Source organism: Uranotaenia lowii, chromosome 1, assembly GCF_029784155.1.
Source record: "Uranotaenia lowii strain MFRU-FL chromosome 1, ASM2978415v1, whole genome shotgun sequence".
Classification (NCBI taxonomy): Eukaryota; Metazoa; Arthropoda; class Insecta; order Diptera; family Culicidae; genus Uranotaenia; species Uranotaenia lowii.
Window position 1 is genome coordinate 44,483,344 of NC_073691.1, and position 17,536 is coordinate 44,500,879.

At 39.5% G+C, this 17,536-nt stretch overlaps 1 protein-coding gene across 1 annotated transcript in view; it reads left to right on the forward strand.

The window, feature by feature from the left end:
* LOC129749078 (ras-related protein Rab-10) overlaps window positions 1-15,474 on the forward strand; it is a 28,310-nt gene extending 12,836 nt beyond the window's left edge. The window contains exons 3-5 of the mRNA XM_055743929.1: window positions 11,625-11,824; window positions 11,888-11,977; window positions 12,043-15,474. Of these exons, the coding sequence (XP_055599904.1) occupies window positions 11,625-11,824; window positions 11,888-11,977; window positions 12,043-12,240 (488 nt within the window). The 3' untranslated portion in view covers window positions 12,241-15,474. The remainder of the gene's footprint in view (window positions 1-11,624; window positions 11,825-11,887; window positions 11,978-12,042) is intronic.
* The last annotated feature ends 2,062 nt before the right edge of the window (window positions 15,475-17,536 follow it).

Consider the following 17,536-nt stretch of genomic DNA (forward strand, 5'->3'; position numbering starts at 1 on the left):
AGAGGTAAACAAGGGAACTCAGGGTCGGGATAACACAGCACTCTCCTTCGGAGGAACTCACCTTAGGGAAACCCTCGGGGCCAAGACAACCAAAGGCGTAGACGGGTGGGTACCTCTCATGTCACCAACCGTTGCAACTGAATTTTAGGATCAAAGTGGGCGGAGTCGATAATTCCCAGAACGGACCGATTTAGAGAGAAGAGTAAAGGGGGGCTTTCAGCCACAAACGGAATCACGAGCAAAAGTAGTGTAAAAGGATCGAGATTATTCTACTAGCTACATTAAGGGTACCAATGGATTCAATTTGTACATTTTTGGGGTTTATTGACAAATATTTCCCTGAAGACGTCACATGGTTTGTTTATACTTGCGATTTGCTACGGGCACTTAACAGGCAGATGGACATTCCGTTGTTTTTAATGTTCGGGGTGTGGTGATGCGACGAACGATGACACGAGGGACGACTCGATGAGCTTCTGGAGTGTCACAGGCTCAATTCCGGCGTCCCGGAAGAGCCCACGACCAGCGAATGTCGGTCTCCAACCTCGTCGTCCGGTTGCCAACGGTGGATACTGCGTCGGTAAACCTCGTCGTTCGATCGGATGTTTTTGGGGTTCCGATCCGGTGTCGATCGGATGTTGTTGTGTTCCGATTCGATGTTGATCGGATGTTGATGGGTTCCAAATCGTGGTTAAATCGGAAGTTTTGGTGGTCCGATTAACCCTTTCTGTCCGTTTTTAGGTTAGGCGCGTCGAGAGCTTTTTTTACAGTTTTTGTTTGTATCGGCTTATTTCTTATAATTGTGTTTGTAATTTTAACCACTGTTTTAGCGTACTATATTTATTTTTATTTTACAAATCGCACACTTTTAACTTTTATTATGTTTCTGTTCAACTAGCTTTGTTGATTATGCTAACTAGCTCTAAAACGCGCGCACTTCCGACATCTAAAACGGTCACGAACAGAAAGCACCAACTCTGCAATGCCGATATGTATCAAGACGTCGGCAAAGATTGCGAGAATTGAGAAAAGGGCGCCGCTCTCCGGGTGGTAACACTTCCCCGTCACGCCAGTGGTTGAGCACGACGCCTATGGATAACCCAGAAAGAGAGTGGCTGTGAGATGACAGATAGGTGGGATGTTAGCCGTTCTATTACTGAGCTACTGTTGTGGTATTTTTCCTAAAGGACAGGGATGACTGGATTTTGTGGCGGAGCCACGCACAAAAATATGTAACATGCGGTTACAGAACGCCACCCCCTCTTTGCCCATCTCGATCCAGGCGAATTATGTTGTGGCTGTGGAAGAGAAAATCTACATTTGGAGAGAGCCAAGTTTCGCATAAGGCGAACACATCACAATTCAAATTGTGTACCAATATTTTAAATGGGTCTAATTTTGGTAAAATAATTCTGCAGTTCCATTGCAATACAGAAACAATTTCTCTCCCCTCATTGGATGAATTATCCATCGAAAGAAATTGCTTCTGCGATGAGGGTCATAGTGAGAGCTTTCTTTTTCAAGAACTCTCTCAAAAGGGGTACAAACATATTTATCATAGTCCTCCATCCTGCTGGTACACTGAAAAAGTCCAGGATGAACGCAACAATTTCCGAGAATTTCATCTTACCATCAGCCGAAAAGCTGGGAAAACCATTTGACGATGGGTCAGATGTAGTTTCTCTGGGAATTGATGCATTCCTGTTAGCTACTGGTGGGCCTGGATTCTGAAGGAAAGCCTGGGGTTTTGGCTTTCCAGAAAGTGGAGGAAAGTCCTTCGGGGACGGATTAAAACCCGGAGGACTTTGAATAGGAGGGGTAGAATTACTATTTCCACTTTGAGGATTTCTGTTAATTTCAACTTTGCTGGCAGCTAATCTGGTTTGGGGCCGTTCAGATACCACGTGGACAGAAAAATGAGATTTTTGACACCCCCCTCCCCCTCCGTGGACAAGCGTGGACATTTGGTAAACCCCTACCCCCCTCCCCGGATGTCCACGTGGACAGATTTGAAATTGTTTTTTTTTTTTCAAAAACTCATTTGACAGTTAGAAAACACTACTTTTTGCCTATTTGTGATTGGAATGGCTGATTAAATAAAAAATAGCATTGCTTTGATATAAAATAATTTTAAAATTTATAAATTTCTTAATTATTATATTTATTACTCGCTTTCAAGTAGTTTTTAATTGTTTAAACGTAAACTGGAAAGCTTTGTAATTTTAAGATTCCAACAGAAAGTATGTCCACGTGGACATGACCCAAACCCCTACCCCCCTCTCCGTGGACAAGCGTGGACATTTCCATACACCCCCCTCCCCCTAAGTTGTCCACGTGGTATGTGAACGGCCCCTTTGTGTCTTAGTGATGCGTTTCCTTTTTGGAGCCTGTGAAGCATTATTTTTTGAAAATGGCCCAGTTGATGTTCCTTCACATGGGTCCTCCCCTTCGGACTCATAATCACTTAGAAGGTCAAACTGGTTCTCTGAGACGATTGGCAAAGACTTCAGAACCATGTCTCTATAGGACATTTTTACTCGATTTTTTAAAGAAGTTTTGATTTTTTCCCGGCGCGATATGTACTTAGGGCACGCCGAGAGAGCATGAGATGCTTCCCCAGTGCAATACAAACACCTGTTTGCTGCTGGTGTTGTACACGAAGCTTCCTCATGCTTCTCCCCGCACTTAGAGCAGCGTGCCTGATTGCAGCAGTAGGCGGTCGTATGATCCAACTGCTTGCAATTCTGGCAGAACATGACCGAAGGCACATAAAGTCTCACAGGTAGACGAACCTTCCCGATCGCAACGTAATCAGGAAGTGCAGTGCCGGAAAAGGTAACCCGAAAAGAGTTCGACAGGGAAAACTTTCGTTTTTCCCCCTCGCCAGATGCTGATTTTAATTGTCGCGCGTCCAACACCTTGACCGTTGGAAGAGCAGGATCCTTGAATCGGCCAACCCCTGATTCCATTAGGTCATCGACGGTCAAACCCTCTTCGGTTACCACTCCGTCGATTTCCACGTCACGAGCGGGAACGTAAACGCGGTACTCGATCGTAAATCTCTCGTCACAAGCAATGGCGTTTGCTTCCTTCAAGCTACCAACAACAACGCGCATTTTGTTCCGACTCATCGGCTGGTAGCTGACTACGGAAGGGTACGATCGGTCGAGGTCTCGGGAAATAGATATGATGTTTAGAGGTTTTGCTTTGGACCGGAAATAGACCACCCAGGGTCCCGTCGATTCATTCTGGTAAACCCGACGGCGAGGGGGGGATTTCGGCAATGTTGCAACATTATCGGAGGGGGAATCAGATTGGTCTGTTGAGGGAGTACCGAACATAAATGGTTTGGCTTGGCTTGATGTTCGGGGAAGAGTTTCATTGATTGACAGGGAATTGCCGAATCTAAAGGGCTGTTGAGCTGGATTGAGAGCGGGGGAAGGGGAATCTTCGGTGTCCGATAGGTACATCGGTTGGATAGGTGTATCTTTAGATTCCACGGGAGGGATTTCTTCCCGATATGGAGGGTGCTCATCATCCTCGCCGTCGTCATCCGATAGTCGGTTGCTTTCCGACATACCGGGCTAACGTGGAGAACAAAACCTTATTAACTCGATAATAAGCAGAGAAAAAAAATTGTGACAAAAAACACAAGGAAAAAAACTTATATAGAAATCAAAAAAAAAAATTATTAGGAAGAAAGTGAAAAGTTATACTTATTCGGTACACACTGTACCGATCTGTATTCGAACCAACAGCGAGGCCTATTGTGTTGAATGGCTGGCGATTATGCACGATGCCAATGTCTATTGTCTACAAGACGATGATGGTGATGATAATGGCGGCCAGCTTCGAGGGTGATGCGATGGATGAAGAATCCTTTTAACCTTGGTCACAACACACGCGGATAACTTTAATAACTTATCGCACTTGCTCGTAACTGCAAAATTGCTCTTACGGTAGCTATACCCGGATTTAAAAAAAGCAGATAAACTTCTCGCACACGATAGCACTTGAATGCAAACTCGACTGTCTTCTACAAACGGCGCAGAACGAATGAGGCGACTAAATCCAGCAACCCCCCTCTCGATGACGACAATGGCAAACGGAACTGGATTTCTCTACCGGACCTATTGGAAAGGAAACAACCCAAGGTACCCAAGGTGTGCTGCTCATGGGAGCGCTAAAACGGTCCTTGCTGCGCTAAAGCAGGGCACTAGCTACTCGTGGGATTCACTAATGATTAAAAATACTAAAACTAATAATGATAAGAGGAAAAAGGCGGAGAGTGCGGAGAAGGGTGCAAGCCCTAATCCGTTCGGTGGCAGGAGTCTTCGGCCGGCTACGGTCTCCAGCTCGGCAGCTTGCTGTCCAACTGGTAGAAACTCCAGAAGGCTCCATAGCGCAAGAAGAAAGAGAGCCAGGGTTGCTAGCGAACCGGGAAAACCGGGAAAAACTTTGGAATTTCATCACGTCACCGGGAAACCGGGAAAAAACCGGGAATTTCGGCACCTCACCGGGAAAATTGACATTTTTTTAATTTTTTCACGAAGTTTCAAAAATATTTTAGAATTATTTCAAAATTTAAGAGTATTTTTGAGAGTCACGATATATGTAGATTTATCTCATAAACGTTTATTTTTGTTCATTAGTAAAATAAACGTTTATGTTATAACTTTTTTAACTAATTGTGTAGAAATATGAGTTATCTAATTTTTTCGCTTTCCGCAAGTGTGCTGCACTTACAAGCATAACTCAAATGATATTAATTCTATAATGAAACTATTATCGACAAAATTAAACACAAAACTTAATTTTTTTTTCTTTTAAAGAGGTTTCTAACTTAACCAGGTTCTCTTATAGAGGGTCAGCAACATTCAAATGAATTAAAGTGATCTAGAAATTTAACTATTCAATATGTATTTGATAAAAATCCACCTGACACCAGTTGATGCATCAGTTTGAATTTTTCTGAGTAAGTTTCAATATGGCACAGAAGTGTTATTTTCTCTAATTTCCTTAGTGTAGTCAGGAAAACGATTCTAGCTTATGGAGGTATTACACTCTCACTTGAAGAGGTTTTTTTTTGTTTTGCAAATCATGAGACTTGTTGTTTTCTCTCACTATAGAGGTTTCTCGCACATCCAGGTTCGGCTGTACAAGTTTCAGTTTCGATGTGAAATTATTCAGTGTTCGATATACATATTTCATAAAATTATTTTATGCCAAAAGCAAATAATTTGGCAGCGTGAAACGTTTTTAAGTAGAGTTACACCTCTTTTTCATCAGAAAAAAATATTGGTTTTTCAATGTTGTTGTTGTGTTGTTGTTGTGTATTTCGTTTGAATTGGCCTGAGGAAGGAAGCATTACATCGCAAGTGTTAGGTTTTAATTCATTCTACGTTAAACTGTTGCTTAAAGTTTCCGAAATCTAAGGTTTTAACCCTGATAAAAAATAATATCTTACTCTCAAACAATTCAACCTCAGCCCTGTTTTATACACGGTTTCTATATTTTCACGAATCTTTAGTTCAAATGATTATTACTATAGTTATTCATTGTTTTGTTAAAAAAAAAAAAACATTTTTTTCAAAAACATGTCTGTGGATTTGTACAAAAGAATATAACTGGATTTAGAAAATAACTATATATTTTCCTGCAATCTGATGATTTTAAGTTTTTTAAGACAAATCCCCATTCAAGTTGATTTTATAGTATGTTTCGATGTATTGTTAACATATTTCTATACAAATTATACTTTTTTCTAGAACTCTATAGAAATTCTAGAAAATTTATATTGGCTGAAAAGTACTACATTCAAGATCAATTTAACCGGACTTTTTTTTGAAAAATTGTTGAAATTGTGGAGCAAAACAACGAGCAGATGCCTAATTCGTTAGATTTTTTTTTTAAATCATGAAAACCTGTAAATTTGAAACGAAAAGACTACCTGTTACAAGACGCCGAAATGTTTACCATGATTTCTTATCGGTTAACAAGTTTTGGGATACAATTATTAGTAATTTGAAGGCTTTTATATTCATTTTTCTATTCGCCATGATTTTAAATAAAAAACGAGTATAAAAAATATCGGATAAATCATCATTTATAACCAGGAAAAAACCTGGAAAAACCGGGAAAAACTTTGGAATTTCAAAACGAAAAATCGCTAGCAACCCTGGAGAGCCTGTCAGCTCTCCAGAGAAGAAGGAAGTTCCTATGCCGAAGGCAATGAAGGAAGCGATGACAGAAATGAAGTCTTTGACTAGTTTGGTTTTGAGCAAGCAAATAATTCATAAGGAGGTCAAGGACAAGCTTGTAAAGGCTATGGCTATTTTACAGAAGCAAACAAAACAGTCCTAGAGATGGTAAGAGCGCTAAATGGCAGTGCTACTATCAGAGGAACAGAGGCGGAGAAACCCTCTATGGCGAATTTCAATCGCCCGAAACGGATCGATGCCTTCGTTCAAACGATGAGGAATGAGCTCAGTACTCCGAGAAGCTCTAAGAGTGTAAAGAGGAAACGAGGGTCGCCAGGTGATCCAAGACTTGGCACCTTAAAGAAGAGGGCCAGAAACCCGATGGTTCGACAGGACCATGGTCAACTGAAAGGCAAGGACGACAGACCCAACGAGGGAGCGGCTTCCAAATGGCAAACATTGACGCGTAAGCACCGTAAGGAGAGAGCTACGAAAACAAACCCCAAGCCCAAAAAGCAGCAAAGCCGCGTAAGGGGAAAGGGTGAAGCTATCGTAGTTAAGGCGCCAGAGGGTACGTACGCGGACGTGCTTCATCAGATGCGGACCGACGACAAGCTTGCTGGACTAGGTGAAAACGTGAGAAGAATCCGTCGTATTCGTTCCGGTGAGATGATCCGCGAATTGAAACGAAGTTCAGCAACAAAGAGTGCATCCTTCAAGGAGTGCGGAGAATCCGGTCACATAGTGGCTAGTTGCACTAAGCCGGCGAAGTGTGTTATTTGCACTGGTGACCATGTAACTGACAACCCAAGGTGCTCTGTCTACCAAAAGGCGCTAGCAGCGATACCAAGAGCTTGGAAGTAATCCAAATCAACCTCAACCACTGTTACGAAGCACAACAGCTTCTGCGACAGATGGCGGTGGAAGAGAAGCTAGACATTGCGTTACCCCTATTATAGAGCCCTGAATGGCACAAATTGGGTGACCGATAGTGCCAAACTGGCCGCAATAGGGGTGATAGGAAAGTTTCCCATACAAGAAGTGGTCACATCGAATGAGGAAGGCTTCGTGATAGCCAAAGTCAACGGGATCATCTTCTGTAGCTGCTACGCTCCACCGAGATGGACCTTGGAGAAGTTTAACGCTACGATGGATAGGATAGTCGAGTTGCTCACAGGCCGAAGCCTCGTTATTATCGCGGGGGATTTCAATGCGTGGGCCCAGGAATGGGGTAGTTCCCATACGAACGCCAGAGAACAGAGTCTACTTGAAGCACTTGCAAGGCTGAATGTGGACCTGGCGAACGTAGGTAATAATAGAACCTACCATAGAGAGGGACGTGAATCCATTAGAATTGGAGGGTGATGGAAAACTATACTCATAGCGACCACTTTGCGATCCGTTATCGTGTGGGTGAAAGTGCACAGTCAGTCAGAGGAGAGGTAATGGCAGGTGAACGACGCTGGAGAACAAAAAAATTTGACCGGAATGTCTTTGTCGAGGTTTTGAAGTGGGAGCAAAACCTGTCTAACTTGTCAGCGGAAAACCTGACGAAAGTACTCATACGTGCTTGTGACTAGGAGAGCTAATCGTAGAAACCTACATCCACCAGTTTATTAGTGGACTGAGGAAATCGCGAATTTGCGTGCCAGCTGCCTTCGCGCTAGACGAAACATGCAGAGAGCACGAACTCCTCAAATGAAGAGAGACGAGCGTAGGATGCTTTTCAAAAATGCAAAAAGAAACCTTTGCAAGGCAATTAAAGAGAGTAAAAAGGCATGTCTAAGGAAACTTTGTCTTGATGCCAATGACCGACCATGGGGTGATGCCTACAAGATAGTCATGACAAAAAACAAAAGCGGTAGCACACCACCTGAAATGTGCCCCAACAAACTGAGGGAAATAACGAGAGAGCTGTTCCCTCATCATAATATCATTAGTTTGCCGCAAGTCCCGTACGAATAGGATACGAGCGAGGAGGAGTTAATATCGTTGGAAGAACTGCGGGACATCGCCAAATCCCTTCAGCTGGAAAAGGCTCCGGATCCAGATGGTATCTCGAACATTGCAATTAAGGCCGCGATTATGGAATTTTCCGAAATGTTCCGATCGTCACTGCAAATTTGTATTAGAGGAAAGGATGTTTCCAGATATTTGGAAACGGCAGAAGCTGGCTCTGCTGCCCAAACCAGGAAAGCCATTGGGGAACCCATCGGCATACAGGCCAATATGCCTACTGGATACGGTTGGAAAGGTTCTGGAAAAGATGATCTTGAATCGTATCCAGCAGTACACCGAAGGCGGATTGTCCAACAATCAATTCGGCTTTCGAAAAGGGCGATGCACAGTCGACGCCATTCGAACTGTCATCGTAACGGCTGATAAAGCCAGACAAGAAGAGAAGAGGGACCGTTTTTGTGCGGTGTGCTAGTAACATTGGACGTGCGCAACGCCTTCAATAGTGTCAGCTGGGCAGCGATTGCTTCTTCGCTAATAAAAATGAGGATACCGAAATATCTCTGCAAATTAGTGGAAAGCTATTTTCAGAACCGCAAGCTAGTATACATGACGAGCGAAGGAGTTTAGGAAATGGATGTTACAGCTGGAGTACCGCAAGGGTCGATACTGGGCCCGGTTCTGTGGAATATAACGTATGATGAGGTGCTGTCATTGAGCCTGCCAGAGGGAGTAAAGCTGGTTGGTTTCGCGGACGACGTCGTGCTACTAGTGACGGGTTACTCAACAGAAATTGTCCAGCTAAGAGCTTCTGAGGTTGAAGAAGCGGTAGAGAGCTGGATGCACTCCAAAAGTTTTTTTTTTAATTTCTTTATTTGAAACGGCTCATACCTTTAGGCTTTAAGGAGCCAAACTCGTTTTGTATTTTTACAATTTTTATGCTTAGTTTAACACTTGTTTAGAAGAAAAAGGAGGATAGAAAGGGAAATATGAAAATAAAAAGGATTATAGACGAATATCAATAGCTTTTAGAAAAACACGCAGAAAAATGGAAATTAGTTTCAAAGGAAAGTGCCGCAAAAACAAAGGATTTTTTCCTTTGATTTTGGGACAAATAAAAATTCCTTTGGTTCGAATGCATTTTCTTTTGTTTCGAAGAAATGCTTTCCTTTGAATCAAAACTTTTTCTTTGTTTCAAAAAACAAAATGCTTTTGATTCAAAAGCCTTTTCGTTTAATTTTATGAACTTTTCGTTTACTCCAACGGTATTTGGGTTTCAATTTAAAAGCATTTGTTCTTCAATTCTTCTTTTTGTTTCTAAAAATTCTAGTACTACATATCAATTTTCGTCCTATTGGAAATGAAAAGAAATCAATTATGGTTTAAAATATTTTATTTATTTTGAAAGTTCATGCTGTGATTCATGTTTACATTATCGATTTTCCCTATAATTAGAGTTTTGAACCGGTACATCTGTAAATAAAGAGGAGAACAAAATGTACACATGAAATTTTTACATAGCGCACATAATACAAATTTTAGACAAAAATGCTTCTCTTGTTATGAAGCTCACAAAAAACGATATTAAGCAAAATAATGCTAACAATGAAAATTTAAAATTGCATGAAAAGTACTTACTGAACGATGTTTGTTGGCGACAGTTCGTTCCGAACAACTCATGAAGGGTTTCGGTGCCAGATGTCTCCTTGGACCGGATCGGAAGGGATTAGTTCAGGCATGTCAAACTCGTTTAAGTGTGCGGGCCGCATGAAAAATCTTTCATTTCCAAAAATAATATTATTTCCTCTCGTAGCAAAAAAATTTTTTTTTTAATATTTTGTGGCAGAAAAGCCAGCGTACTTCTGTGTAGTAAGGAATTTTGTGATAATTTAAGACGGGGCAACGCGGGCCGCATGCGGCCCGCAAACCCCCAGTTTGACATGCCTGGATTAGTTGGATGAATGGTTTCCCTGAAAAAGTTTGTTAGGTTGGTTTATTTGAAATTAAATTGATTTTGAATGACCTACCTAGGAGTCCACTATCGTTTGCCCTCTGTCAAGACTTTCCTACGCCGGATCTTTTGATTCCGGTGCTGTCTGGCTGTTACGCGGAAAAGCTTCTCGCCGTCCCGTTCACCAAACAGAAGCTAATAAAGATGTGTCGACTGTTTGACGAAAAAACACTTTGATTCAAACGAAAATTCATCTTAATCAATAATTTTTCACATTGATTCTGAGTCCAAAAAAAAAATTCTTTGAATTCAAATTAAATACTTTGATTCAAAAATTTGGAACATTGGTTCAATGTAAAAAAATTTCGGTTCAATATAAAATTTACTTGAATCAAGGAAAATGGATTTTGTTTCAATGTACACGAGGTTTTTGAATCAAAGATGTAATTTTTTTAGCTCAATGGTACTACTTTTCGCTGCGTGAAGATAAATTTCGAACATGTAGTCCAAGTCTAGCACAGCTAGCACATCCCTCACTGGAACATTGGGTGGTTTTCCTCGGGCCCGAAGGGAATCTATTAAATTCCGCACTCACGAGGATAATGGCGAAAAACTCGGGGATCCGAAGTAGTAAGCGAAGGATAATTTCGAGTGTAGTTTCGTCAATTCTTCGGTACGGAGGGGCGGTCTGGAAATCTGGCCTTGACATCAAGTGTAACCAGCAGAAGCTGAACAGTGTACAAAGGCGAATGAATTTGCGGGTCATCAGTGCATACCGCACCGTTTCGTCGGATGCTGCATGCGTTGTAGCGGGAGTCATGCCCATCTCGGTTTTGTTGGTGGAGGACTCCTATTGCTACGAAAATAGAGGCACGCAAAACGCGAGATAGCTCCATGGCCAACTGGGAGCAGCTGTGGGACAGCTCAGGAAGAGGAAGGTGGACCCATCGTTTGATCCCAAACATTAAGGAGTGGATGGAGAGAAAGCATGGCGAAGTGGATTTCTACATGACGCAATTCCTGACTGGTCATGGATGCTTCATGAAGTATCACCACAAGTCTCAAGTCTTAGGTCTCAGATCCCATCTCATGTCATGTCTCAGATTTCAAGTCTCAGGTTTGATGTCTCAGATCTCATTTCTCATGTGTCAAGTCTCAAGTCTTAGGACCCAGCTTCAAGGTCTCAGGTCTTTGTCGCAGATTTCATGTCTTATTATTTCAACTTTCAGAATAGTTCCCTCCGGTCCCAAATTCCAAAGTTTTCTTATGCGGTTTTCCGGAATAAGCTCATTTTTTACAAGATTTTCGGAAATTAACATGGTTTTTCACGCGGTACGCCAGTGTTAAAAAAAAACTTACTTTATGATGGGTACATAATTCAGATACGTCATAGCTCTCTAGTGTAATACCATTATGGTGGGCTCTCCGACCTGTCTTCGTTACTTTCACCGGAATATTACTCTCTGTTCATAGTTTTTTTATGACCAATGGTTACATTTCTCCCCCTTTCCGAACAGGCATCGACTTCAAGATCAAAACGATCGAGCTGCGCGGCAAGAAGATCAAGCTGCAGATCTGGGACACGGCCGGGCAGGAACGGTTCCACACCATCACCACCTCCTACTATCGGGGCGCGATGGGCATCATGCTGGTGTACGACATCACCAACGAGAAGAGCTTCGACAATATCGTCAAGTGGCTGCGGAACATCGACGAGGTGGGTTTGGCCAGCGCTTTTGTTGGAATTTTCTTTATAACTGTATTTTTTTTTAAATTTTAGCACGCCAACGAAGACGTCGAGAAGATGATCCTGGGCAACAAGTGTGACATGACCGACAAACGCGTCGTCAGTAAAGAGCGTGGCGAAAGTGTAAGTTGTTCTTTTTTACAATCTATCGTTAAATGTTTTAACGGTTCATTAATACGCATTCGCAGATTGCCCGGGAGCACGACATCCGCTTCATGGAAACATCGGCCAAGGCGAACGTGAATATCGAGAAGGCCTTCCGGGAGCTGGCCGAGGCCATCCTGGACAAGACGGCCGGCAAGGAAACCACCGACAATCCGGACCGGGTGACGGTCAATCGCAGCACCGGCGACAAACCGCCGGCGTACAAGGCGTGCTGTGCGTAGGTCTACCGCGCCGTAGATAGATAGTATCATCAACTACAACAAGAGGGTATGTGTGCTGCGTTTGTATGTGTACAACTCACGTATATATATATATATACATATTAACTATAAATAATAGGGTACCTAAGTGTGATTGCTAACTCTATGCGCTGTTTAGGGAAATTAGAGGGTATTCGGTTGCATGTTTTTTTTGCCGAAGAACCACGAAGTTTTCTGGATTTTTTTTTTCGTTCCTCGCCAGTTATTCAACTGTGGTCAGAGGAAAAAATCGGTTAAAGTCAAACAATCACATTTTCTACTCTTTGTTGTAAAGATAAAAAAAAACAAATAATTTGAAGAGAAAACTTTACAAAATAAACCGACAAAAGCACGCTTCGCAATAGGTGTTTAGAATGTATGTTCACAGTACTTTTTTCGACTATTCTATTACTAAAATGAAATGTTGTCCCCACCCGAGAAGGTTCTGAGAGCAGTTTTACTGTTTACGGTCGATTCAAAGGTTTATATTAATGTGTAAATTAGACAAGCAACTGTCTCTATCATTTCGACTCTGTATATCAGAAACACAATATGGAAGTTAAACAGGCATATTATATATGTGAACTTACAAACCCTGTTTCGTGAAATATAAATATTTTTATACCATATCATAAATTCACACACTCGGTAGAGCTACTCAATTTTTCATATTAAAATGCTTCTTATTGTGTTTTAAGGATATACTTACTTACCATAATCAAAAATAGAAAGTAAACATGTTCAGTTGAGCTAAGTTTAACGACTTATCGGAAAAGGAAAAAAAAAAACAATATTGTTACTGCATGTTTTAGAATATAACTAGAAGAGAGGGAAAACAGATATTTTCTCCCATTGTCATACTTATAGCAAAGCGTCTCCATCACTGCACATCTTACAAAAAAGGCGAATTAAAAAAACTACATTAAAAAATATAGCAAAAAAAAAACTAACGCGAAACATTGTGTTGCTTCTGATTGCTGTAGTCGTTGTCAAACTTCGTACCTACCTAGTTTACCTTTCCACCTTTTGTATACTAAATCTGAACATAACGCAATCACTCTCCCCCAAACTTTTCTTTCAATACTGTTGTGTAGATACGAATAAGAAATGTGACATTAACTAGGACAAAATTCCAAGAGAAAAAAAAAACATAAAAGCACATACCTACACAGTTATGCAAGGCGTTCGATTGGGTTGGTTTTTTGTACCCCAAAAGAAATTTCATCCCTTGCTGTTGTAAGCAGGAGAAACACAGAAGAACCATATATTGAAAGAGCCAGTATACCTCATACGATGATCGAATTTTGAGAATGTCAGATTTTTGCCGCCGTGAGCATCCTTGAATGATTTCTTTCGATTTTACCTAGCGTAACTTGAAGCCTTGGTTTGAATTTTTTTCCTTAGAATTTCAAGGAATCATTTTTAAGGCTCGCTTCATTACCTTTTCATGGTTTAAGAGTCTTTTTGAGTCATGTTTTTATCATGAGTCAGACTCGTGAAGTCTTCGTTCATTTTAAACAGTAGTTTTATCATGGGTCAGACTCGTGAGATTTTCGCTGAAACGACTAATCCGTTACCACAAGTCAGACTCGTGGCGGAAGTCCAGAAGGGTTTTACTAAATCGTAATGAAGGGATGGATGCTCACATTTATGTGCTTTTCCAACAAATTATCAATAGTATTGAAGGTATTTGGCACATGTTTTATCTTCAATTTAGGCTTCACCTATCGTATAGAGATTAGATGTATACTGACTACAATAGAAATCCAATCCACCTCAAACAGTAATGGTAAACCGTAAAAAGGGGGAGATCACTCTTCGCCAACACGTATGAACAATGTGAGACAGATTTCAAGCACCAGAACAAAATTGCCAAACAAAAACTGGCGCAAAACCCATCAAGAGCAATCACTTGGCATAAGCTAGGCGTAAAACAATAAAAAAGAGAAAAAAAAAACCAAACTGCATTACGAAAACGCGAACTTCCCGCTGCAACTCGCTGTCATCATCAATACATAAATAACAATTTCATCAAATCAAACAACCAAAAAAGTAAAACATGCAGATCATTGAGCATGTGAGAAAGAAGTATGTCGTTTAGAGAAATTTCTTAAGTAGAAATGTGTTTTAGTCAAAAATTAGAGCGCGAGAAACCCAGTTGAAGAAACGAAGCAAAAAAACTTACCTAACTAATTTTAAAATTGGATACGCATAACAACCAAATTCATTGAGAAATAAAAATCTATAATAGACATTAGCATGAAAGAAAGCAAACAGGAAAAGAAAAAAATCGTTTTGTTCGGGTATAATTCGGACAAACCAATAGAGACAGAGAGCGCGTTTAGAGGATTAGAAACATTGAAATTATAGAAACCTGTTTAGTCGTTTATATCTCTATCTACTTTTATATAGTTTTTTCATTATTTTCCAAAACAAGAAAAAAATGGAACAAAACACGCAACAGTAAAAGCAAGCAAGTAACTAAATATGTGTAGTTTATATAGTTTAGGAACGTGAATATATAAATAAAAAATAGCTTTTCTAATCAGTTATCAAAAACAAATTCTTTATTGAAATTTACTCCTATGTTATTTTGGTTTAACAATTTCTATTAGTGGCGTAAGAGGCAAGATGTGCTTTTAAAAACTGAACAGTGACATAACTGTTGGAAGAAAAAAAAACGAAAACTGAAATACCTCCACGGTATTGAAAAGCTCCCGCCAGTGAAAACCTTAAATTGGATGGAAGCTTAGTCAGAATAAAAAAAAACTTCAAACAAGTTAAAAATAAATTAAAGAAAAAAACAAAATCGAATATAAAAATCTAATGAAATTTCATTGCAATCCCTTAAGAAAAATCTTTAAATAAAACAAAACAACCAAACATCATCGAGGGAGCAGAAAAAAAAACTCGCACACACCCACAACTGTGTGGTTCCACCAAAAATTTACCCAGGCGGTTGAGATGGTCGGAGCAAGAACCGCATTTTTCTTCTTTTTTTTCAATTTTGCCGGACAGAACAATTTAGAGAAAAAAAAATTAACCTACAAAAACATTCGAGACCAGAATATGGATCTATAGAATGATCTATAGAAATGGATTGCGAGATATGGTAGCAGATGGAAAAAAAAACCTTAGCTGGGCTATTGCGCGGATAATGATGAGAACGAAACATTTGTTGAGAATAAAATAATGCAAATATTGAAACAAAACAAAGGTTTTGGTGAAAGGTTTTCAGTTCCCTTTTTCAGAAAGCTTCGAATGCCTGCCATTGACTCAAAAAAGTTTCAGCCCCCTATCAATAAGAAAAAGTTGTTACAGCAAATTGAGACTTCTACTTGTTGAAAATGGTTGAGCGAGAGTGAGACTTCTGCTAATGGAAAAGTTGTTTAAGTCGGCCGAAATCTCTGATTGAGACTTCTTTGAGTATTCTATTTTTGGATAAAGGACTTGTTAAAGTGTGATTGGGCCTTTTGCTAGTGTTTGGGTCTCCTGCAAGTTGAAAAAGATTAAAACTTCTGCTTAAAAGATAGTAAAGTACAGCATATTGATACTTCTGCTTATAGAAAATTAAAAAAAAAGTGTTGTTTTGGATTGGGATTTAGAAAATTTACATTGTCATTTATTTTGATTTAGACTAATGCTTATGAAAAATATGTTGCCAATACTGGAACATCTGTCAGTTGGAAAACATGAAAGCGGATTGACAGTTTTACTAATGAAAGAATTGTCAACGTCTGTCGAAACCTCTGATTGAGACTTCTGTTTGTGAAAAATATGTTGCAGACAGAAAACTAAGACTTCTGTTGGTTTTTAAAAAGTTGAATATGAATTGAGTCTTTGCTAGTTGAAAAAGATAAAAATGGATTGAGACTTCCGCTTGTAGGATAGTTTTAACAACTGATTGAGACTTCTGCTATTTATATATATTTTTTAAATATGTTTCATTTATTTGAAACGTCTCATACCGAAGGTTTGAAGGAGCCAAAATCAGTTTTTTTTGTATTAACATTTCATTGTTAAAACTAGAATAGATGTAGGAAAAAAGACTTCTGCTAGTTATAAACAAAGAAAGTTTATTTTCATCTTTCGCTAATGAAAACTTGTTGCTACGGACTGGAACTTTTGCTAATCAAAAATGACGAAAGTCGATTGAGGCTGCTTATGGAAAAAAGTATTAAAAAGTTTGAACATCTGCTAGTTTAAAATGATGAAAGCGGATTGAGACTTTTACTGCTTTTACTAATGAAAGAATTTTCAACGTCAGAATGAGACTTGTAAAAAAGATGTTGCTGATAGTAAATGAAGACTTCTGCTGGTTTTGAAATGATGAATGCGAATTGAGACTTACTGGTACTACCGGTATACTGGTTAAAGTATTTGGGTCTTTTGCTAGTTGAAAAAGATAAAAATGGATTGAGACTTCCGCTTGTAGGATATTTTTTCCAGTAGTTTGAGACTTCTGCTAGTTTTTTTTTTTTTTTGTAACATCTTTATAACTTCTGCTAGTTATAAATAAAGAAAGTATATGTATTTGAATCTTTAACTGATGAAAAATTGTTGCTACGGACTGGGACTTTTGCTGATTAAAATGGCCGAAAGTCAATACAGGCTGCTTATGAAAAATTTGTTTTATAAAATGTTAGAACATCTGCTAGTTTAAAATGATGAAAGTGAAATGAAAAAAAAAGTTTTTTAATTCGGTCGAAACCCTTGATTGAGACTTCTAAAAATACGTTTCAGATAGAGGATAAATACTTATGCTGGTTTAAAATGATGAATGTGAATTGAAGCTTCGTTTTGTGGAAATATGTTCCAAACAAAGGATAAATACCTACATATGCTGCTTAAAAATGATGAATTCGAATTGAGGATTCTACCTTTTGGAAAAAGAAATTGGTAAAGTGTTTAGGTCTTCTGCTAATTGAAAAAAAAATGTATTGAGACTCCTGCGGATAGTTTTTATAGCAGTTGGAGACTTCTGAAAGTAGAAAATTATTGAAGTGAAGACTCATTTTGCGCTAAAAAAATTGATGTTTTGGATCGGAACTTCTGCTATTTAAAAAAGACGAAATTCGGTTGAGACTTCTGCTTATGAAAGAAAAAAATAATGCAAAAGATTGAAACATCTGCTAGTTCGAAATAATGAATGCGGTTTGAAAATTTTGCACATGAAAAATTTGTCAGTCTGTCGAACCTTCTGATTGAGACTTCTGAAAATACGTTTCAGACAGAGGATAAATACTTATACTGGTTTAAAATTATGAATATGGATTTG